Source organism: Theropithecus gelada, chromosome 7b (assembly GCF_003255815.1).
Source record: "Theropithecus gelada isolate Dixy chromosome 7b, Tgel_1.0, whole genome shotgun sequence".
Lineage (NCBI taxonomy): Eukaryota > Metazoa > Chordata > Mammalia > Primates > Cercopithecidae > Theropithecus > Theropithecus gelada.
Window position 1 is genome coordinate 12,859,601 of NC_037675.1, and position 24,451 is coordinate 12,884,051.

Here is a 24,451-nt window from a genome sequence, read left to right on the forward strand (position 1 = left end):
ATATATATATTATCAGACCACATCTATTTGGTTTCCTCTATATACAAAGAGCCCTCGCACAGTGTCTGTCTGAGAAAAGGCTTTCAGTAAATACCCATTGAGTGATTTAATTATTCTAACAACCTGTAAGAATCTGTTTTGACCCATTGAGAGATGTTCCCATGTCTTGAATTTTAGGTATATTTTTCAAGGACAGAAAGGTAGAAAGTAGCAGAGGTTTTTATGGTTTTAGATCTAACATTTAAGTCTCTAATCCATCTTGAATTAATTTTTGTATAGGATGTAAGGAAGGGATCCAGTTTCAGCTTTCGACTTATGGCTAGCCAGCTTTCCCAGCACCCATTTATTAAATAGGGAATCCTTTCCCCATTTCTTGTTTTTCTCAGGTTTGTCAAAGATCAGATGGTTGTAGATGTGTGGTATTACATCTGAGGGCTCTGTTCTGTTCCATTGGTCTATATCTCTGTTTTGGTACCAGTACCATGCTGTTTTGGTTACTGTGGCCTTGTAGTATAGTTTGAAGTCAGGTAGCATGATGCCTCCAGCTTTGTTCTTTTGGCTTAGGACTGTCTTGGCAATGCAGGCTCTTTTTTGGTTCCATATGAACTTTAAAGTAGTTTTTTTCCAATTCTGTGAAGAAAGTCATTGGTAGCTTAATGGGGATGGCATTGAATCTATAAATTACCTTGGGCAGTATGGCCATTTTCACGATATTGATTCTTCCTATCCATGAGCATGGAATGTTCTTGCATTTGTTTGTGCCTTCTTTTATTTCACTGAGGAGTGGTTTGTAGTTCTCCTTGAAGAGGTCCTTTACATCCCTTGTAAGTTGGATTCCTAGGTATTTTATTCTCTTTGAAGCAATTGTGAATGGGAGTTCACTCATGATTTGGCTGTTTGTCTGTTATTGGTGTGTAAGAATGCCTGTGAGTTTTGCACATTGATTGTGTATCCTGAGACTTTGCTGAAGTTGCTTATCAGCTTAAGGAGATTTTGGGCTGAGACGATGGGGTTTTCTAAACATGCAATCGTGTCATCTGCAAACAGGGACAATTTGACTTCCTCTTTTCCTAATTGAATACCCTTTATTTCTTTCTCATGCCTGATTGCCCTGGTCAGAACTTCCAACACTATGTTAAATAGGAGTGGTGAGAGAGGGCATCCCTGTCTTGTGCCAGTTTTCAAAGGGAATGCTTCCAGTTTTTGCCCTTTCAGTATGATATTAGCTGTGGGTTTGTCATAAATAGCTCTTATTATTTTGAGATATGTTCCATCAATACCAAATTTATTGAAAGTTTTTATCTTGAAGGGCTGTTGAATTTTGTCAAAGGCCTTTTCTGCATCTATTGAGATAATCATGTGGTTTTTGTCTTTAGTTCTGTTTATATGCTGGATTACATTTATTGATTTGCATATGTTGAACCAGCCTTGCAGAAAACCTAGGCAATACCAATCAGGACATAGGCATGGGCAAGGACTTCATGTCTAAAGCACCAAAAGCAATGGCAACAAAAGCCGGAATTGACAAATGGGATCTAAATAAACTAAAGAGCTTCTGCACAGCAAAAGAAACTACCATCAGAGTGAATAGACAACCTATAGAATGGGAGAAAATTTTTGCAATCTACTCATCTGACAAAGGGTTAATATCCAGAACCTACAAATAACTCAAACAAATTTACAAGAAAAACCCCATCAAAAAGTGGGCAAAGGATATGAACAGACACTTCTCAAAATAAGACATTTATGCAGCCAACAGACACATGAAAAAATGCTCATCATCACTAGCCATCAGAGAAATGCAAATCAAAACCACAATGAGATACCATCTCACACCAGTTAGAATGGCGATCATTAAAAAGTCAGGAAACAACAGGTGCTGGAGAGGATGTGGAGAAATAGGAACACTCTTACACTGTTGGTGGTACTGTAAACTAGTTCAACCATTGTGGAAGACAGTGTGGCGGTTCCTCAAGGATCTAGAACTAGAAATACCATTTGACCCAGCCATCCCATTACTGGGGATATACCCAAAGGATTATAAATCATGCTGCTATAAAGACACATGCACACGTATGTTTATTGCGGCACTATTCACAATAGCAAAGACTTGAAACCAACCCAAATGTCCATCAATGATAGACTGGATTAAGAAAATGTGGCACATACACACCATGGAATACTATGCAGCCATAAAAGGGATGAGTTCATGTCCTTTGCAGGGACATGGATGCAGCTGGAAACCATCATTCTCAGCAAACTATCACAAGAACAGAAAACAAAACCCCGTATGTGGGAATTGAACAATGAGAACACTTGGACACAGGAAGGGGAACATGACACAGCGAGGCCTCTTGTGGAGTGGGGGGAATAGGGAGGAATAGCATTAGGAGATATACCTAATGTAAATGACGAGTTTATGGGTGCAGCACACCAACATGACACATGTATACATATGTAACAAACCTGCAGGTTGTGCACATGTGCCCTAGAACTTAAAGTATAATAATAATAATAAAAAGTAGCAGAGTTGGGACTGATCTTTTGGATTCCAGAGCCTTGTTCACTACCATGTACAACTGCCTCCTGGTCAGGTAAGGTGTGCTGTTTTTGTATTCTGTTGGCACAGGTGTGGTACAGTGAAAAGAGCAGCATACCCAGGTAACTCAGAGGAAGCCTAATCCAGAGTGCTCGCCAAGGCCTATCTCTCCAGCTTTCCTGTGATGGCCATTTAGCCACCGGGCTCTGCTTTCCTCTTTGCCGATTGGGGAGACTAATGACAGCCTGTGGACTTGTTTTAAGAAGTTACAATGAGTATAAATTTTACATTAGAAAGTGCTCAGCAATGTACAAGCAACCATTTTTTAAAGTATCTCCTGTTAATAAACATGCAAAAAACTTATAGCAGGTCAATGGACAAATATTGCTGAATATGCAAAGTTTTAGAGTATTTCAACAGGGGTTGGTAAACTTTTGTTTTTATAAAGGGCCAGAGCTTTGTAGGCCACAGGTCTCTGTCACAACTACTCAAGGTGAGGTCACATGACATTAGCCATAGACAACACAGGAACAAGTAGACAGCGGTGTATTTCAGTCAAACTTTATTTGTAAAAGCAAGCGGTGGGCTGGTTTGTCTCATGGGATGTAATTTACTGACTGTTTTATACCATCATATACTTGAGCAAGGTATATGGACACACATACACAATTCATATTTTGCTATTAGATTAGACAGTCAATATTGCAGGGTAATCACTTTTAGAGACCAGTCTTGGAGATGAGAGAGAATTAAATTTATACACCTTGATTGCATGATCCATAACCTCCTGAAAAGTGGTATAAAAAATAAGAACAGACTTGACCTTTTGGTAGGCTTGATTGTCTTTTGAAAACACCTTCCAGTTTTGACCTCTCATTGCCATGTAACTCACTTTTCATTCTATCACTGTGTCCAGTTGCTGCTTCGTGGTTAGTGGAGCCATCTGATTCCTTTGGCTTATTTTGTAACTTCCTTTTTCCTCTAGGTGTTTGTGTTTGTGACTCCTGTATTCTTAAATATATGTATTGTAAATAGACAAGATATGGGTTACAGATTAAATATGCAGTATGTATACATTTATATACTTTAATGGGGCAGTTTATAAAGAGAATTCTATTGACTTGTTCAGCCAACTTTGTACTCTTATTTAGCTTTTCTGGATGTGGGTTTATGTTTTCTTCCTCTGAAATTTAAACAAACAGTGACTGCTTACATAATTTTTAATTTGGCTTCCTGTGTGCCTCGCAGTAAGATCCTTCAGACAGCCACATGGGAGGTGGTATTTGTACAGGATCACATTTAGTGTATATTGAAAGGAAAATGTTTATTCACAACAGCGTCTTGCCCTCAATCTCAAAGTCCTTGGTGACTAGAGATTTTCTTTTAAAATAATTGATCTGCCATTCCAGTATCTCCCCATATCCTGCTGAATTTTAATATATTTGCATCCTTATGGATGGAAAATCCACATCTAAAGGGAATGCAAAGTATGTATTACCTTCCCATAAATTTCAGTTTAGCAAGGCAGAAGGGAAATATCAATGCAAACTTGCTTTTATTTAAAAAACACTAATGAAAAACACTTATCTGAAAGGCAACAGTGAGAGCTATGCAAGGGAAGACTAATCTCGTAATAGCGCTCATTCCAAGATGTTAAAGCTGTGTTTCTGAATGCTAGAATGTAATTAGACAGTTTTGTCATATTGAGATGTATTAGCTTTGATAATATTTAAAATTATTTCTCTTCCTATGTACTTGTACAAAATTTGTTTGAAATGTTGAAATGATGCTTATTAGGTAAACAATCAATAGATAGTACATCTCTAGAATGGAATACTACTCAGCAATAAAAAAGAATGACGCAGATGACAACCTTTATGGATTTCAAATGCATTAAGTTGGGTAAAAGATTCCAGTCTCAAACATTTAACTACTGTATGATTCCAATGATATGATATTCTAGAAAAGATAAAACTATATGATGAAAATATACAATTACTTGCCGTGGGTCTAGAGTTGGAAGATTTGACTACAGATGGGGGTCAAAGTGGGATAGCACAGAGGCATTTTTTGGGTGGTAGAACTCTTCTATATTCTGATTGTGGTGGGAGTTATACAAATATATACAGGTGTTTAAAACTATGGCAATGTACACATGGAAAATGTCAATTTTACAGTGTGTTAATTTTTTTAAGTAAAATTTTTTTTTGAGAAAGGCCAAGCACAGTAGCTCATATCTGTAATCCTAGTGCTTTGTGGGAGGCCAAGGTGGGAAGATCACTTAAGGCCAGGAGATAGAGACCAGCCTGGGCTGGTGTGTGACAATTATGGTGGCTGTGGGAAGACATCTCTACAAAATTAAATTTTGTAATAAAATTTATAAAATAAATTATTTTATAAAATATTTTATAGCATAATATATAATACTATAAAATATATCTATTTTAAAATTTTTATATTCTAAAATATTTATAAAGTAAAACAAAACTTAGCCAAGTGTGATGGTGTACACTTGTAATCTCAGCTACTCAGGAGGCTGAGGCAGGAGGATGGCTTAAAGTCCCAGGAGGTTGAGGCTGCAGTGAGCTATGAACATGTCAGCAGTGTACTCCAGCCTGGGTGACAGAGGGAGACCTTGTCTCAGAAAACAAAAAAACAACAAAACACCTCAAAACAAAGAAAGACAACCCACAGTACTTGGTTACATTTATAGGGAACTTTTTTTTTTCTTGAGATGGAGTTTCACTCTCTTGCCCAGCATGGAGTACAGTGGCATGATCTTGGCTTACTGCAACCTCCACCTCCTGGGTTCAGGTGACTCTCCTGCCTCAGCCTCCAGAGAAACTGGGATTACAGGTGCACACCACCACACCTGGCTAATTTTTGTATTTTTATTAGAGATTGCGGTGGGGAGGTTTGCCATGTTGGCCAGGCTGGTCTCGAACTCCTGGCCTCAGGTGATCCACCCACCTTGGCCTCCCAAAGTGCTGGGATTACAGGCATGAGCCTCTATGTCCAACCTAGGGAACATTTTAAAAAAATCTAAAAATAGTGGTATTCTGGGGTATTCCTGATGAAATAAATATTAATTTTGCTCTTCTTAATGAAAAAGTAAGTTACTGATGTAGTTTCTAGGTTTACAAAACAGGTGAAAATAAAGCAACTTCCACTCAATGAGTAATACCATAGGCACTATGCAAGAGTGTAGGCGAATATCCAAAGTTATGTGTCCCCCAGCGGCTGTAACTCCATCCTCCTGTGCATATGGAACATTTTGCTGTTCTTTATGGTAATCACTTTCCTATCTTGGTGTTTATATATGGTGTGTGACAGTTATGGTAGCTGTGGGAACCATAACTTTAAGTTCTGTGACTTTTCTGTGAGTAAAACCAGCCATAATGTTGAATTAATGTCATTCCTCACATTGAATTTCCTTGTTGTTGTAAGTGGAAGACTTATCACATATTTGAATAAAAGCTCCGTTTTCATTTTTGATAGCATGTTAATGATGGTGGTTAGGTGGATTAATTTTGTCATTTAATTAACATCGTCATTCAGTACAGTGAGGCCAACTTGGGAGAATATATATGGTCCAGTCTGAAGGGTGATATGGTTTAATCATACCTCTGTTCACTCCTCCACTCGAAAGTAGAAGATACAAGACCATCATTATCCTTGGCTAATGACATAATACTTTAATCAAAAGTGTTATTATCCACTTCAGTAGATCCCAATAGTTTTGTGGAATTATCTTCAAAATGGGATTGGTTAAGTGGAGCATTGATTCAATTAATAGAACTGGAGACCATAGCATGTGATTTTCAGGCTTCAGAGCATCAGCACCAGTTACTCTTGGTTCTGCATGTGAAGGCATGGTTATTGGTACCAGAAATCAGGCAGAATGTTTGCATTTGATTGCATTTCTGGGAAATGATAGTATATGATATAAAACATATAGAAATCTATTGATATTGGGAAAGTCAGTAAGTTGAATAAGGTTCTGATTATTGTCATCAAGTGGATTTCAGAGAGTACTGCCCAACTCACCTGGGGGTCCTTTTATACATAACACGTGCAGGAGATACCAAGAACTACAGGAGAGGTTTTTTGGCAAAGGACCTGTGGCCTCTTTTCTTGTCCATCATCAAGCCACATTGAGAGTTAGGGCTGTTTTCCTGCCTAGGCCGTGGTGGTACTTTCTGGGTCAGAGGCATATAGTGGCTGAAGTGCCAGGGTCCTAGAAAAAGCCTGTGTCTGAAATCACTCTTGATCCTGTGTGAATTAACCTGAACTGAACACAATGTATTCACAGTCTAGGGACATTAAACCTGGGACTGATGGGGAAAGAGACAAGGGTAAGAACCACAGATTACAAGAACCTCAGGGCCTCTGTTTGTCCTAGCCCCATGAGGCTCCATGCCTTCTTGTGCTCAGGGCTCGTTTCTGCCCGGTTGCAGACTTTCTCGATGTCACTGCATGCAGAGGCAGTGGGCCAGAAAGCCCATCCTTGTTTGCAGCTCCTCACCATTTCTCGTGGGTGCTGAAGATTTGCCCCCGCGGTCTGGATGTTTTGTGGCTTCTTGAGGCTCCACTTGGAGAGAGCGAATGTGTGTCTTGGAAGGTAGCCTGCCATCAAGCTGGATCTCTGAGTCATGTCCAGGTGGTTCCTGGTGGTCACTGTGCATGGAAAGGACTAATATCATCAGTGCCCCTACCCCCAGTGGCTCATGGTTTCCTAAGCAGTGTCTCCAGGGCTGCCTCTCATCTCCTAATTGGCCCATAGCAGTGAAGTTATGCAGTCATCTTTGGAGGGGAAATCCCCATGTTTTTCATGGATGCAGTCAGTCCTGGCTAATGTGCCAAACAGGAACATCCTCAAATTGCTGGGAGGCCATTTGCTGATGTCCCCTCCACTCTGCCTTTCATTGCAGGCAGCTGTCCTCACATTTAGCCCAGAAACTCTGTTAAAGTTCCAGAAACAGACAAAATCTTCTTTGTGCATATAAAAGCTGACACAACTGAGGAATCTGTGCCCCATACTAACTACTGCATGATGCAGGTGTCATCGCCCTGTGGACTCATTTCCGGGGTATGAGAAGCATTTTAAAATTGGGAAACATAGGTGCTGGGCACGGTGGCTCACGCCTGTAATCCCAGCACTTTGGGAAGGCGAGGCAGGCAGATCACGAGATCAGGAGTCTGAGACCAGCCTGGCCAATATGGTGAAACCCTGTCTCTACTAAAAGTACAAAAATTATCCAGGTGTTGTTACGGGTGCCTGTAATCCCAGCTACTCGGGAGGCTGAGGCAGGAGAATGGCATGAACCTGGGAGGCGGAGGTTGCAGTGAGCTGAGATCATGCCATTGTACTCCAGCCTGGGTGACAGAGTGAGACTCTGTCTTAAAAAAAAAAAAAAAAACCAAAAATAACTGGGAAACATAGACACCTCTCATTCTGAGGTCATCTGTTCAGAATTTGCATTTCCCAGTTTTGGTTTGGTGATTGAACAGTTTGCTAGCCCCATGAAGGCATGGCTTGAGGAGGGTCTCGCAGATCACACTTTGAAACGTTTTCTTCCTAATAGACATGCTCAGTTCTCAGGATCCTGAGCTGCCCGTTTCACGTCGGAGGCTGGGAGCCAGGCTAGCCCACTTGGGAGGGATCTGGCACAGTGGCTCTGCTGCCCCACTGCTTTCCCTGGGAACAAAGTTATTTGCATGCTAAACACCTGGGTGAACTAGGGATGCCAGTGCCCCAGCAGGTGCGTGCAGTTCCTCTTATCCAGTGACTTAGGTGGCAGAGGACACAGCTGGATTGACACCTCTGAATCCACGTCTCCTCCTTGCCACACAAACCGGAAGGCAGCCCTCACCGAAGCTGCATATGCAAATATCAGATTTCCAAAGGGAAAGACCTGATAGAGGGTATCTTCCTGAGTTGGTATTAATTTGCTTTTATAAAGCAGATTTTTTTTTTTCTTTTTCTTCACAGAAGCTATGTGGAAGCAGTGACCTAAATGCTTCTATGACATCTCAGCGTTTTGAAGAACAATCTGTGAGTGGCATTCCTTAAAAAGAAACATTAAATGTTATAGATATTTCTCATCAAATGTTTGGGTTTGTATTTCTTTGCCTCTTTTATTGCTAAAAAAAAAAAAAAAAAAAAAAGCCAAACCGTATCCACTTACAAAAACAGGCCTTGCAAATTTTGGCTGGAGGAGATTAATTCACTGTCTATTGATTAGGCAGACTGGGATAGATTCTTCTAAAAATACAGAGTAACTATGAAATTGAGTGAGATAATAAGGGAGATAAAGCCATTCTGAAGTGCTTTGAAGCTTTCAAAGGAAGGCTGTCAAGGGTGGCTTAGCCACAAGATCGATTAATTGAATGTCCAATAAGTGAATGATAAATGATCTTATCTGCCCTTTCCCTTTAAGGACAGTCAAAAGTTTGAAATGGCTCAAAAATTTAATTGGGCTCATGTAATAAATATTCAAAAACAGACTTGAATTCTACAATATGGCCTGCAGGAGTGGATGCATTTCTGGAGGAGGAAGTGACTGAGTTGCAGGGAGGTGAGACTGTGGGGATTAGAGTAAGAGACACTAAGAGTGGGTGCCAGAGAATGAAAAAGAAGGGTGGAAAAGCCGGCAGAGCACTGGACAGAGACAATGTCCCTTGGGGACCCAGGGAAGGAGCATGTGTCAGGTGGACATGTGGGCTTGCGGGGGGATGAGCTGCGTCCCCAGAACTGAAATTTTACTGCACGTGGAGGAGGTCTACAGAGGTGATGGGGGTTGGTGGGAAGGGTGGAGAACACGACGGGGCATTTTACATCTGAACTCAGAAGTCGGGGCACATGTTCTTGGGAACCAGCCCTGTAGCAGCACTTCTTCCTCCTGTTGCCTCTCTTGGGACTGTACCCTGAGTTTTATAACAAGTGATCCTGCAGTAATTTAATGAGGGTATTTCAGAGGTTGGTTATCTCATTCTTGGAAGGTTAACCTTGCAAAGATGTAATCATATATGCTTCTGAATTCTGATAAAATCACACTGGGGAGCAATGTAAGGGACTTGTTAATAAAGCAGGGTAACCGAGTTGTCGTCGTGAGGAGGAGTTGGGGATGACAGTTGATCTTCATAGTGGCCTTTCTTTTTTCCCTCCAAAATTAAGAAGTATTTCTGAAATTCTCTTGCTTGGGCCCAAGACATACTGTCTTAACTGCCTTCTCCATCTGTGCAGGTACTGGGGGAAGCCAGTGATGGCTTGAGTAACCTCTCCAGCCCTTTTGCGTACCTCCTCACCATACACCTGAAGGAAGGCCGGAACCTAGTTGTCCGAGATCGCTGTGGTAAGACCTGGGTCTGTTATAGTGGATGCAGGCTGGAAACTTCTTTCTCTCTGTCCTTGTATCAATACTGTCAGTCAGGCTTTGACATCACAGCATGGTTTAGGATAGACAGTAGCTCAAATCCAAATCTCTCCAGGTATAAGACATTTGCAGTGAATTATTTAAACACACCAAGCCTTACTATTCTTCTTTATTATTAAGTGATACTATATAATGATACTAATAATCACATGAAGTTGTTTTAGAATGGAATGAGATAACTCTGATAGCATTATGCCTGGCATATAGCAACTGTTCAAGAAAATGTTTCCTCAATCCTACTTTAATTATTCATGAGAAAAATGTGAGCCCATCCTTGGTATAAGGTCATCCAATGTACACATTGACAGAAATGCCTTTGAAACACCTGCCTTCGGCTTTGAAATCTCACTGGACTCCCTCTAATAGCTAGTGTCTGCCTGTGCTTGTTTTATTTACCTTTTACAAGTCACTGTACCTAGCCATAAATATATACCTGTGCATTTTTAAATTAACATGGGTCTATAATGTCCATATTGTTCTGCAATGAACTTTTTAAAAAAATGTACAGGTCTTCAAAATTGACCACGCTTTTCCATGTACATATATTGCCTTTATTTTAAATACTATATTTATTCCATAGTATGATGTTTTGTTTATCTGTTTCTCTACTGATGGTAGCTATTTTTTTCCTTCTGTCTCTGCACTATAAATGATGCTGTAATGAACATATCATATATGTTTCTGTGCACAGATAAGGCTAAACCTTATATTAAAATGGCGTGTGTTTAAGAGCAGACAGTGGAGCCAGACTGCCTGGGCTCAGACCTTGGTGTCTCTGTTCGTTGCTGTTTGATGTGAGAAATGTTGCTTGACCACTTGATGCCTTGGGTTGTTCATTTGTAAAACGGATAGTAAGGTTAACCTACCTTATAGGCTATTGGGAAGGTGGCAGGCGTTAACTTATATAATGTCTAGTTTTCAATTGAGTTTTTTCTTCTAAATTTTCATAGTTCTTCATAATTTTCAGCATTGACATTTGTTATGTGTTGCAAATATTTTTCTCCCAGTCTGTTGCTTTTCCTTAATTGTATGACCTCTTTTGTCCTTCAGAAGTTTTTCATTTCATTGTAGGCAAATATATCTGTTTTTTCTTTATGATCTTTATTTATTCATTTGGTTTAGTAGTTGAGGCCCTTTTATTCTAAAGAGTTCTTTTTCTTGCTTTGGTTCTTAGTTTCTCCTGGTCCTTCTCTATTGTGTTTTGGAGCATCTTTTCAATAAAGGAAGGGTCTATTGACTCTTAGATCTGTCTTCTGTGTCTCTTAGGTTTTCTTTTTAATTTTTCCCGTGACTTTTTCCTCTCAGGAAGAATTCTTCAGCTTGATCTTCAGCTTGCTCATTTTCTTGTCAGTTGTTTACATTGTACTCTTCTGTTTACCAGTTATGGTTTTCATTTTTATAACCTGTTTTGTTTGATGATCCCATCTCTTTTTGAGAATAGTAAGTATTCATTTAAAATATCCTGCTTGCTGCGGTGTTTCTTGGATGTCAGTTTAATGTATTGACTGTCTCTCATTTAGGACGTTATTTTCTTTTACCTGTTTGATTCTCTGAAGCGGGTTGCTTATCATTTTATTTGTGTGTTTCTGTTCCCGCATCTGTGGATGTTATTTTTGCTTACTGTGTCCTGCAATCAGTGATGATGAGGAGACCTGGGCATGCTGCAGGACAGGGTGAGCCGGTAGTTCAGACTGGGTTCTTCCCATTCCTCCTGGTTATCACCTGCCACTTAAAGCTTTTCTGTCTGCATACGCCTGTGCTATCTGCTTCTGCTTATCTTCAGATGCCTTTGCTGGACATTGCTCAGCCTGAAGGCATAGGACAGTGTTGGCCCATCCAGCTCTCTTTCTGTACTGAACCCACCAGTCACATTGAGTTGCACTGGCCATCTTACCTGCTGCCTCCAAGCCTGGAGCATTCCTGGCTCACCTGCCACACACCCTTCCACCCTCCTACCCTCCCACTCCACCACTACCCGGAAACATCTTTGCTATGACTCTCTACTGCTCATGTCTCTGGATATGGCTTCTTCCATGAACTGATGTCACCTGGCTTTCGTCTTTCAGAACTGGATGAAGTATGGCCTTTTTTTTCTGAATCAGAATTTCTCTTCTGTCTCTCTTGCTCATGTTTTTTCAGATGTAGCATTTTAAAATAGTGAAAAAATTATTGCCTACTTGTTGGTAAATAGTTTTTTAAATCAAAATCATACTTTCTGTATCAAGTGTGTCCTTTCTCATTTCTATTATTATTATAAATGTATGTATGTTTACAGCTGCATCTCTTATGTTCTTTTTAATGGTTTGGGGCAGATAGCATTTGATGCCTGAAATAATATCTAAAAGATGTAATAATAAACCAATGTAGGGGGAGCTTCCCACAAATATCCTGATTCTTGTCCTGATCCGACATAGTGTCCAGTGGTTACTTTTGTCAAAAATGATTGTTATCAAATTCATTTTGTGACAGTTTCTCTGGTGATCAGAAGAGTGTTCTAGAGAGTGTGTTTTTTACATTACTAGGAAGAAAATGTTCTCAAGCTACCTGTCCTGTTTTAAATTGATGGAATTTCTTCAATTTTTTTTTGTTATTTATTTATTTATTTCTGTTTTAGACGGAGTCTAGCTCTGTCGCCAGGCTCGAGCGCAATGGTGCAATCTCAGCTCACTGCAACCTCCGCCTCCCGGGTTCAAGGGATTCTTCTGCCTCAGCTTCCCGAATAGCTGGGATTACAGGCATGCACCACCATGTCCAGCTAATTTTTGTATTTTTAGTAGAGATGGGGTTTCGCCAGGCTGGTCTCGAACTCCTGACCTTGTGATCTTCCCACCTCAACCTCCCAAAGTGCTGGGATTACAGGCGTGAGCCACCATGCCCTGCCAATAGTTTTTAAGTTTCGGGACATATACAGGCCCTGGACCTCTTCTGTGGGCTAACTACTCCTTTTCTAGCTTTCTCCATTTTTTTTTTTTTTTGTTCTTTCTCCCTCACTGGTGTCAGGCAACACTATACTTCTCTATCAAACTGATGCAGTTACAGCAGATTCCTAGTAGATGGTCAGTGCACTGATTAGATAATGAAGTCATTGCACACATCAGAAAATGATACAATAGGGCTTATGTGCACTTGCTCCATATCTTGCTGTTTGAAGACCAAAGTCTGCTCTAACCCCAGCCATTGTCATCTCTCTCTGCAGAGTTTATCACAGTTAAAACATCATGCGAGAATTTGGCTTTTAATTTGTGCAAACCTAATATAATCCAAGTGTAAATACCCAGTAAGGAGTCTAGGTCATAAACTGTGCTATTTCAGTCCCTATTTCTTTTGAAACCAGTAGTAATTGTTCTTGTTTTTTTTTTTTCTTTCATTTTGGGGAACACTTTATCATTATCTATTAAGAAAATACCCTACTCTTTCAACAAGTTCATGTTTTATACCTTGGGGATGTATAGTATGGCTTCCTATGTTATTATTATGTTAATTTCTGTTTGATTATCACAAGTATTAAATTAGTGATAAAGGTATGACCTTGAGCCTGCTCAGGGCAAGACAGCATTTGAGGGTCTACTGTGGGTTCAAGAGGGGGTCCTCATTACTAATACGTGTGCTCCCTCACTCCTGCCTCCTTTGCCTAGGAACAACGTCACTTATCAATACAGCATTATTTTCTACGAAACCCGACCGAGACTCAGAATTTTTATCTAACACAATCCTTTGGACCAATAGTTCTCATAATTGAATGAGCCTCAGAAGAATCTTGGGAACTAATGAAAATGTACATCTCTGAGCCCCACACACAGATTCTCTGATTCAGTGTGTCTGGGGTGGGGCCAGGGAATTTGCATTTCTAACAAGTTCCCAGGTGAGGCTGATGCTGCTGGCCCAGGAACCACACTTTGAGAACCTTTACTCTAGGCAGTCCCTGTCACAGGTGGATGTTGGCACATGAGAAGAAACCCATGCTTCTCCTTGAGGTAGAGTTTCAATTCTTGGTTATGTTAGCCACGACGTTGTATGTTCCTGGAGCTTTTTCTCATTACCTGTTTGCTATCACTGGTCTCAGCTTTACTTAATTTGTATTCTTGGAATATAATTTAATTTAGTATTAACCCAATTAAAATAATTAGGTTCAAGAAACTGTGTGATATGCTAAAGTACTAACTATAAAATGTTTTTGGCTTATCTATGCATTTACAATATTTAGTCTTTATAACATGTTCTCCAGTTCTGTAGATACTAAGCCAATAGCTTATTGTTGCAATAGGAAGTATTGCAACAATACAGACTCAGATGGCACTTCTCCTATGCAGTCTTTTATGTTTTTCACAGGCATAAGCTCTCTCTCACCTCAATCGTATACAGATTTTACCTTTATAAAACATACACCTTTATCCTTAATTGGGTAAATGACTGATCTGCCCTATTACAATCTTAGTGCTATATTAGGAGGAAGAATAGTTTATTAATCTTTGCATGCCCTCCTGTGATATACCTGATGGTTTATACACAGAGTATTTTTAATTAATTTTAGTTCTTCATTGAAGAAATCCAACTTCAGTGCTGGAGTTAAGGAGCATTGAGGCCTGTTATAAAAGGGAAAGTATCTTTGCAGAATGAACAGGATTTAGTCACTTACTCCCTTATTCAACAAGCATGTCTTGGGTTTCCTCAATGAAATGAGCACTACACTGGTACTCTTCTGGGGCTTGGTGATTAAAGTCAGCAAAAAGGATTTATATGATTTCCAAGATAAAAGATGACTTTCATATAGATCACCTGGTCCAGCTGCTGATTTAATGGAAGCTTTAATTCAGGAAATGGAAGCACAAAAATTAACTGACTTGTCGAAGGTCACATTGGGAGGCAAGATTCAGGGCAGATAGGGTGGTTCAGTGGGACAAGAAGAGGATTTGGATTTGGTCTACTACTTGGCTTTGTGATCTCACTGTACAACTTTACATAACCTCTCTAAAATGGGTGTGATGTGACTTGCCTCATAATGTGATTGTAAGGACTGAAAAATTAAAACACTACAGATGAGGCTGGGGGACAGAATGTTAGGTAAAATAAGTCAGGCACAAAAAGACAAATATCCCATGTTCTCACTCATGTGTGAGCTGGAAAGTTGATCCATGGAGGTAGAGAGGAGAATGCTTACTACCAGAGGGTGGGAAGGGTGGGAATGGGGGAAACGAAGAAGGATTGGTTAAGGGGTACAAAAATACAGTTAGAATAAGTTATAGTGTTCAATGGCTCAGTAGGGTGACTCTAGTTAATAATAATTTATTGTATATTTCAAAATAGAAGATTTGGCATGTTCCCAACACAAAGAAATGATGTGTTTGAGGTGATGCATATTTCAGTTATGCTGATTTGATCATTACACATTGTATGCATGTATCAAAATATTACATGTGCCCCATAAATATGTACTATTATTATGTGTTAATAAAGAAGTATAGATGATATAATGGCCTACATGTAGAAATAGGCAATAGATATGTTGTTATAGTAATTAATGAATGATCATAATGCAAGTTGGCCATGTTCTTGACTCCCAGCACAGAACTCATTGCTGTGTTCCATGTCAGCTCCCCCATCATTGAACTTGGATGCTTGATCCTTAACTTGTGTCAGTTTGCCAATTTCTCTGTGCTCTCTCTATGATCTGTCTTCAGCGTAGGGTTTTTAAAATACAGCTCATCAATAAACAATGCAGGACATTAGGGTTGCCAACCCCTCATGCAGTCAGACATCCACATATAACTTTTGAATTCCCCAAAACACAACTGCTAATGTCCTACTCTTCACTGGAAGCCTTACTGATAACATGAACAGTCCATTGGCACGTATTTTGTATATGTGTTTTGTACTGTATTCTTATAACAAGGTAAGCTAGAGAAAAAATGTTAAGAAAATCATAAAAGGGAGAAAATAGATTTACTATTCGTTAAGTCAAAGTGGATCATCATAAAAGCCTTCACCCTCATTGTCTTCACATCCAGCTGGCTGAGGAGGTGGTGAAAGACCAGGGTTTGGTCTTAGTGTCTGAGGAGTTGCAGAAGAGGAAGAAAATCCTGTATAAGTGAACCCTTGCAGTTGTTCAAACTCATGTTGTCAAGAGTCAACTGTATTTTATTTTCCTATGTGGAATCATGCATTTAATTTTAAGTAAAAAATACACAGATCTAATCAATCACATATTTTTTATTATGACAGAGGCTCCTTCAAAGGTATTCAAATATGTTGCAAGCTTGACTGTGGAGGAGCAGTAGCTTCAGAACCTTTAATTCCAATTGCACAGTCTCTGTTTTTGAATTTTTTTAGGGAGAAAAACTATTTTTGATGAATCACTCTTTGCTAAGGAAGGAGTTCTGCATTTTCTTTGGATTGTTACATAATCATTACTGTCTATGTTACTTTCTGACTGGAACATGGATTAGTAAACTTTTTATGCCTTTGTGGGCCATAACTGAAAATTGACTCTTGACATAGTGAGAAAGCAGCCATAGACAATAAACAAATGAACATAGTTGTTTTCCAATAAATATTCATTTACAAAAACAGGCAGTGGTCTGGATTTAACTGATGGGCCAAAGTTTGTTGACCTCTGCCTAGAATATCATGGTCTGATTTTTGAATTCTTGCTTTTAAAAACTGCTCTAAAACCATTATCTACAACAAAGATGGTATAATCTAATTAGGCAGTCATCAAGAGTTGAGGCTAATGCTTTCAGCAGAAGCGTCTTGGAAATATGACATGAAATAATGCAGAAAAATCCGGAGATGTTAAGTAATAAAAAATCATTTTCTTGCTATTTAACTGAGCAGTTGAGTGGAAGAATATGGTATGTCCCTTAGGAAAAGACAGCTCACAAACCCCAAGAAAGAGTATTAAAAAGTGCTTAAAGGGTTTGTCATTAAGCATAGGAAGTTTTCGGTGACTTTGCCCATGAGGAAACACATACAGAAGAGGACTCTCAGATACCCGAGTTCCCTGTCTCTGCTGTGATGCCATTAGCCAGAGGCTGGGAAATAGGCTTCATTGGCATAAAGAGCTATGAGGTTTTATCTGAATCACTCCCTTCCCTGGTTCAGACACAGAGCTGGTTTGTTAAGCAGGCTATCAAGGCAGGATTTTGAGCTTTTTTGGGGAGTTTTGGTGAAGATTGCTCAACTACACCATTGTTAATTGTTCTTTTAGAAAGACTCATGAGGAAGTCTGGCTTCAGAACAATGGGCAGGTTTAGCAATGGTGTCGGGAAAGGGGTAATGTTGTATAATTGCCACCAGGACACCTCAGGGTCTTTAGCTGTCCACCTCTCTGTGTGTCTGTGTGTGCATACTTAAAAAAACAAAAACCTATGGGTAATTAAAAATGAAGTCGTTGGGAGACTAAGAACTCCCCGTCTTAAGCATGCTTAATACCCATGAATAATCATGGACACAGAAGACTATCATGGGAGGCTGAGAAGTTTGGATTAGGTAGCTCTGGAAGTGTGGCCGCATTTAGAAGGTGGTTTACCAGTTCTTCAAGAATTTCCTTTGAATCTTTGGCATGTGGGCCTTCAACCTTGACAAGACTAGGTCTGGTATTGGGGAACTCAGGAGTAAACTAAGCAGCCCTGTTATTATTACTGTTATTATTTCTTGTTGGATGACTTTGGCTCTGTAGTGGTCTAAGATCGAGTCTTACTCAGATGCTGTCAATGGGCCAGGCGAGGCGTTGAGCTCACCTTTGTTAGCAATCCCCGGAAGAGGAATGGCCGCCATCTTCCTGCCTCTCGTCTGTCTCAGCCATTGCCTGTGTGTTGTGTTCATCTGACTCTCCCTGTCCCCTCTTCTATTTCTCTCATCTTTCTTTGCTCGTTCTACTCTCCTTTTCTTCATGCAAATGTTTTCCTTTTATTTCCTTATAGTCCCCTTTTCCTTTCTATTATTTTCCAGGATGTTATACAAGATGTATTGTTTTTGACCAAATAGTACTTACACTTGTTTTAACTTCTTGATCTGAGTAGCTCTTGGCAGTCTTAAACTTTGAGATTGGTAAAGCAGAAGAAATATGTGAGCAATCGCTTTTAATTCCAACTGCTTCATGATTTGGTTGATGCGTGGAGGAAATTGAACCTTGGGTCAATTTCCCATCAGAAGGAAGGTGGCCGAGAAGGAGGTGTTCTGGCGTCGTAGAGCTGGTGCTATGCCCCAGGCCGGGCTTGAACTTTAGCCTTGTGATATGGGCAGGTCTCTTGTCCTGTGCAAAATGCTCAGCTCATACTCTGCTGGCTCCTAGAACACTAATAGGTGGAAAACAATAGCCCTCGCATTAAAACTCTATGTTTTTCTGTTATGTTAGGCAGTTGTAGTAGTTTTTACTGTGTTGCTGGTGCCCTCTTGTGGGCACTCTGCAGTGTTGCAAAAGTAAAAGAAAAGTCAGTTGAAGTTCGCTGTCACATTACTAGGGCCGTGAACATCATCCCTTCAGCTGTCAGTTGAGGCTTGATGGTTTTCTTTTTTGATGCAAGTTTTAGTGGATGAAGATTCATAAACACTCATTCAGAAAACTGCTCTCTTTCTCAATTTCCAGCACAGGTAGATATCTGACAATCGTTTTTAGAGCAATGGCAGCTTTATTTGCAGATAATGGAAAAAAATGTACTACGTAAGTCATGTTCGTATTTAAAAGGAGTAGTTCAGAGAAAAAGTTTAAAGATCTCTTGATATGGTGAAAACTGTGCTATGTAATCGGTGTTATACAGCATAATTTTTAATATTAAATAATTATTGTTTATTATTATGTTATTAAATTATTGTTTAATAAATTACTAAATTGTTACCAAAAAGTTCAAAAAGTTAAAATGACTGATTTAAGTCCTGGTTTTCTTTTGCTATTTAGCAGGCTAATTTTTATGATGTTGCTAGAACTCTATTGTATACTGAGCAGCGGTATAACTTCCCAACAGGTGTGTTCTGAATGGGATGTGCTGGAGTATTCATTCTGGTAGCCCTCTGGGCACCTCTGTTAGGCTTGGGCCAGCCCCTCAGCAGTCTCTTCCGTAAACTCTGCTGTGCCCTACAGACATCATTTTCTTTTTGTGCCATGATGTGACGTGTTGAAGAGTGCTGGATGGTAGGTGAGAGTCATGCATAGGCTTTAGACGTGCACCACCAGAGTTTGGATTCTAGCTCAGACATGGTCTAGCCATGAGCCTGCTAGGCTTATGGTACAATTAACCTGGTGCGTGTGCTTGTGGAGACTTGTTGGTGGTGGTGAGGCGGCTCCGTGGGGTGGGTGGAGCTGAAACGGTAATATGCAATAAATATTAGCTATTTTTATGGCCGTGTGAATTGTCATAATTATTCTTGGAATAGTTATTCTAGTTTGGGTTTTGCTTTTGCATTTTGCCTGTGGGAACAGGAATGACTTTGTAATTTTCCCATCGTTTTTATTGTGGGCCTGTCTTCCCAGTTTCCTCATCAATTTTTGAATATTTTCTGTATCTTTTACTTCTTTTGAGATAGATGTTCCTCCCCCTGCCACCACCACCACCTCTAACCTGGGTGGTGTAAGGGTTGTGAATGGTGTTTTCTGAGGTCAGGTCTTATTTTCTGTGAAACATGAGAAATGAGAGACTCTTTAAAAAGGCACCTTATTTGGATAAAGACTGTCGTGGATTGAGATTTTATTTTCCCCATTATAAATTTGACCTAGAAAATGCCCCTTCAGATATTATAGTGACCGACATGAGTAAAACTGGCATTGATGAAGGCACACCCCTAGGCCTTACCGAAATTCTGAACATACTCTACTCCATTGCCCCAATTTTTTTTTTTTTTTTTGAGATGGAGTCTTGGTCTGTCACCAGGCTGGAGTATAGTGGCATCATCTCAGCTCTCTGCAACCTCCAACTCCCTGGTTCAAGTGATTCTCCTGTCTCAGCCTCCTGAATAGCTGGGATTACAGGCATGCCCCACCACGCCCAGCTAATTTTTGTGTTTTTAGTAGAGATGGGGTTTCACCACATTGGCCAGGATGGTCTCGATCTCCTGACCTCGTGATCCACCTACCTCAGCCTCCCAAATTGCTGGGATTACAGTCGTAAGCCTCCATGCCTGGCCCACCCCAATTTTTAAAATCTGTTTTTCTTCCTAAAGTGAAAGAGAATCTGGCTTTTGAATGTTTAGTTACCTGGTGTTTTCTCTCTACACATTTTTCTCTGTATTATAAAAACTTTGTTTTGGAGAAGAAATTAAAAACTTAGTAGGGGCACCATACTTTCTTCAATCGACATTTCGAATTTTGTTCACAATTTTTGCTATTAGGAATAATGCCACAACAAACATGCTTATGCCTAAATCTGTGTGTACAACTTACTTTTTCATATATCTGCAAGTAAGTTATATTTATTCAGTTGGATTGTATTTTTCTGTTACATGATTTGAGCATTTCAAGATTCTCATTACAAAATTGCCAATTTACTGTTGAGAAAGACCTATTTTGTTGACCTACTGGTATGTGAAAATGGGCCACTTTTTGTTTCTCACCTACCTTGTATGTAGAATATTGTTGTTGTTGTTGTTGTTTGAGACTGAGTCTCGCTCTGTCGCCCAGGCTGGAGTGCAGTGGCATGATCCCGGCTTACTGCAACCTCTGCCTCGGGTTCAAGCAATTCTCCTGCCTCAGCCTCCTGAGTAGCTGGGATTACAGGAATGTGCCACCACACCCAACTAATTTTTGTGTTTTTAGTAGAGACGGGGTTTTGCCATATTGGCCAGGCTGGTCTCGAACTCTTGACTTCAGGTGATCCCCCCACCTCGGCCTCCCAAAGTGCTGGGATTACAGGTGTGAGCCACCATGCCCAGTCAGATCTTTGTTATTTTGATAGAAGGAAAGTGTTGTCTTGTTTTTTTCTTTAAATTGTATTCATCAATGTGTACCTTTAAATATGTTTGGTTAATGAGATATTTGCTTCTCTGCATAGTCTGTTCCATGCATCACTGTTATTCATTCTGTCTCCTGGGCATGTTCATGTGCATTTTTTTTTTAAATTTGTCACTTGCCTTTAGATTTTGTTTATAAAGTTTTTGTTGCAAAAATATTTTTAGTCTTAGGATTCTTTTCTGGAAAGTGTCTTCGTTTTTTTTATCTAGAAAGCTTCTTGAGAGACACGTACATTGACCTACATTCATTCTCTTTTCTATCTAGTTTTACATTTATCTCTTTGATCTGTGTCAAGTTTACTTAGTTTCTGGCCCAAAGCAGGAGCTTAGTTTTACTGTAACCAAACGGCTATCTAACTAACTAGGACTAAATATTTCTTTTCCTAATGATGTGACGGTCACTTTTTAAGTATACATTGAATTACAACACATATTGGAGTCTGCTTCAACAATTTCTCTTTGATTCCTGTTGATGTTTTTCTCTTGTTTGGCATCAGCTCCACACCAGAGTTTTACTGTATGGAAAATTCAGTCCTTTTTATTTTGCAACATTTGAGATTTGCTTCTCATTGGAGTACCTTCTCTGAACGCCAGATGGCATGAGATCATTGGCCACATCTGGGCCAGTGTATCAGAAAAATTGTCATTCAAGAGCAAATGTGAACCTTTCAAAGATTCAGACACCCATTTGGTAACACAGGAGTGGTTTTTCTTCACTCTTTGAGTTTTGGTAGCTTGCGGATGTCCTGCAGTAAGTGATTGGAGCTGAGTTTTAAAATTGGTTTCTGTTTATTCCTTTGCCACTTGGTACAGAGCATCACTGGACGTGTTTGTTCCAACAGCCTTTAATGTATTCCCACAACTGAACCCTTTCCTCTGAAGATTTTTGTTGTATGGTTTTGTTTTGGGAATCTGTGTGGACTTGTGGATTGATCAGAACGTCCTGATACTCTGCTGCTTTGTAGAGTCAGTTTTTCTGTTTCTGTGGAATCCCATCTCAATTCCTATGAAGTGCCTTGGAGCAAAATTGGGATATTTTCTATTCCTGCTGCATGTAAGAAAATTGCCTTACACCAAACCAAACATCATTGGTTTGAATTAAATGTGGCATGTCTTCTATTTGCTTGATTGGGACTTCTCTAGAGGGGCTGGTTTTTATCAAGTGTTTGTTCTTTTTCTTCTTCTTCTTTTTTTTGAGATTGAGTCTTGCTCTGTCGCCCAGGCTGGAGTGCAGTGGGGCAATCTCCGCTCACTGCAAGCTCCGCCTCCTGAGTTCATACCATTCTCCTGCCTCAGCCTCCTGAGTAGCTGGGATTACAGGTGCTCGCCACCCTGCCTGGCTAATTTTTTGTATTTTTAGTAGAGATGGGGTTTCACCATGTTAGCCAGGATGGTCTCGATCTCCTGACCTCGTGATCCACCTGCCTCGGCCTCCCAAAGTGCTGGGTTTACAGGCGTGAGCCACCGCGCCCAGCCTATCAAGTGTTTATTTCTATACCACAACAGTCCATGCTATGTTTCAAGTCATTCTTTTAATGTATTTGTTTCATTGTTTGTAAAGTTGATAAGAGGAATTCTGCCTGTGCGCACATTGATGTGTGTTTGTGTATTCCCACATATCCATGATTTACTCATGGCTGAGGTTTGATTTCAGTGACAATTAGTCCTATCACACCATCACGCCTTGCTAAATTTGAGGTGGGGAGTGTGGCCTGTCGTGGTGAAGGGTGTTATTCTTGAGTCTCTCTCTATGTAACAAATTACCTTGAATCTCAGCAACAGCCGTGTGTTCATGAATTCTGGGAGTGTAAATTTGGACAAAGCCCAGTGGAGATGGCCTGTTTTTGCTGTACACTGTCTGGGGCTTCACCTGGGAAGACTTGAAGGTTGTGAAGAGTTGGCTATTGGGAACCTATCTTTGGAAGACTTGAAGGTCTGTTGATTCCCATATTGTGTGTATGGAATCAGGTGTCTGGAAGATGAAGATGGTTCCACATGAGGCCTCTCCATGTAGCATGTCTTCCTCATGACATGGCAGCTTTAGAGTCTTCAAGCTTTTTATGTGGAAGCTCAGGGCTCCAGGCACAAGGGTCCCAGCACAAGGCAGAAACTGCATCACCTTTTAGGACGCGGCCTTGGAAGGAACACCGCACCACAACGGTTGAAGCAGTCACCCAATTCAAGAGGAGTGGGGACAGATACCCTACTTTTTTATTAAGTACCACAGAATTCGGGGGCTATTTTGTAAAATTACTGTAGTTCTGAAGCCTTTAGAGTGAAAACAATCTGGGTTCAAGGCTCAGCTCTGAACTTTCTAACTTTCCTCATCCTTTAAAACATTTTTTAATTACCTATATTTAAGGCACAACATGATATTTTGATGTCCATAGTGTATTAGTAGTCTGTTCTTGCATTGCTATAAATACCTGAGGCTGGATAATTTATAAAGATAAGAGACTTAATTGGCTCATGGTTCCACAGGCTGAACAGGAAGCATGATGCTGGCTTCTGAGGAGCTTACAATCATGGCTTCCAGGGAGCAAGCATGTCACATGAGAGCAGGAGCAAGACAGAGAGCAGGGAGGTGCCACACACTTTTAAACCACCAGATCTCTTGAGAATTCACTCACTGTCGTGAAGACAGTACCAAGAGGGATGATGCAGAGCCATTCATCAGAAATCCACCACCATGACCAAATGACCTCCCAACAGGCCCCACCTCCAACGTTAGGGATTACATCTCAGTCTGAGGTGTGGATGGGGACACACATGCAGACCATATCACATAGTGAAATGCTTCCTACAGTGAAGCCAATTAACATATCCATCATCACATAGTTAGTTTTTTGTGGTGTGGTAAGAGCACTTAAAATCTATTCTTTTAATAAATTTTTCATATATAATACCCTTCCATTACCTGGAGTCCTCATCGTATGGTAGGCCTCCAGACTTGCTCATCTTACATAACTGCACCTCGGTGCCTTTGACCTACTTCACCCTGTTTCTTTGCTCCCCTTCACTTGGGAAAAAGTCTTCTACTTTTTGTTTGTGTGTATTCGATTTCTTTTTAGATGCCACATATGAAAGAAGACCATGTGGCATGTTTTTTCTACGCCTGGCTTATTTCACTTAGCATAATGTCCTCCAGGTTTATTCATGTCGTTGCAAATGGCAGGATCTCCTTTTATAAGACTGAGACGTATTCCTCATCCTTAAAGAAGCAGTGTAAAGCATGTGTATCTCCTTTTGTAGGATTAAAGGAGATCATTCCCATGTTAATGTTATTCTTGAATTTTGGTCCTGTTCTATTTTTTTTCTGTAAAGGCTGATGTCCATTTTCTTAGACTTAGATTTGTGCTTAAATAGTAGCTTGGGTGGAGGATTATATCTAGTAATTTTTAATAAGAAGAAAAATGCGAGAGTATCAATAATCACGTATGCTTTGGTAATAATGAATTTCTGGAACACAGATTACTAATATGCATATAGGCCTTGTAGACTTCACCCCTTATAGAGATTCTAAGCAACTGTATTCATT

General features: G+C 40.1%; 1 protein-coding gene across 2 annotated transcripts in view; it reads left to right on the forward strand.

The window, feature by feature from the left end:
* MCTP2 (multiple C2 and transmembrane domain containing 2) overlaps positions 1-24,451 on the forward strand; it is a 196,192-nt gene that overhangs the window by 10,337 nt on the left and 161,404 nt on the right. For both annotated transcript variants that reach the window (XM_025391701.1, XM_025391702.1), the window contains exons 2-3: positions 8,532-8,594; positions 9,786-9,894. In XM_025391701.1, coding sequence (XP_025247486.1) covers positions 8,532-8,594; positions 9,786-9,894 — 172 coding nt within the window. The remainder of the gene's footprint in view (positions 1-8,531; positions 8,595-9,785; positions 9,895-24,451) is intronic.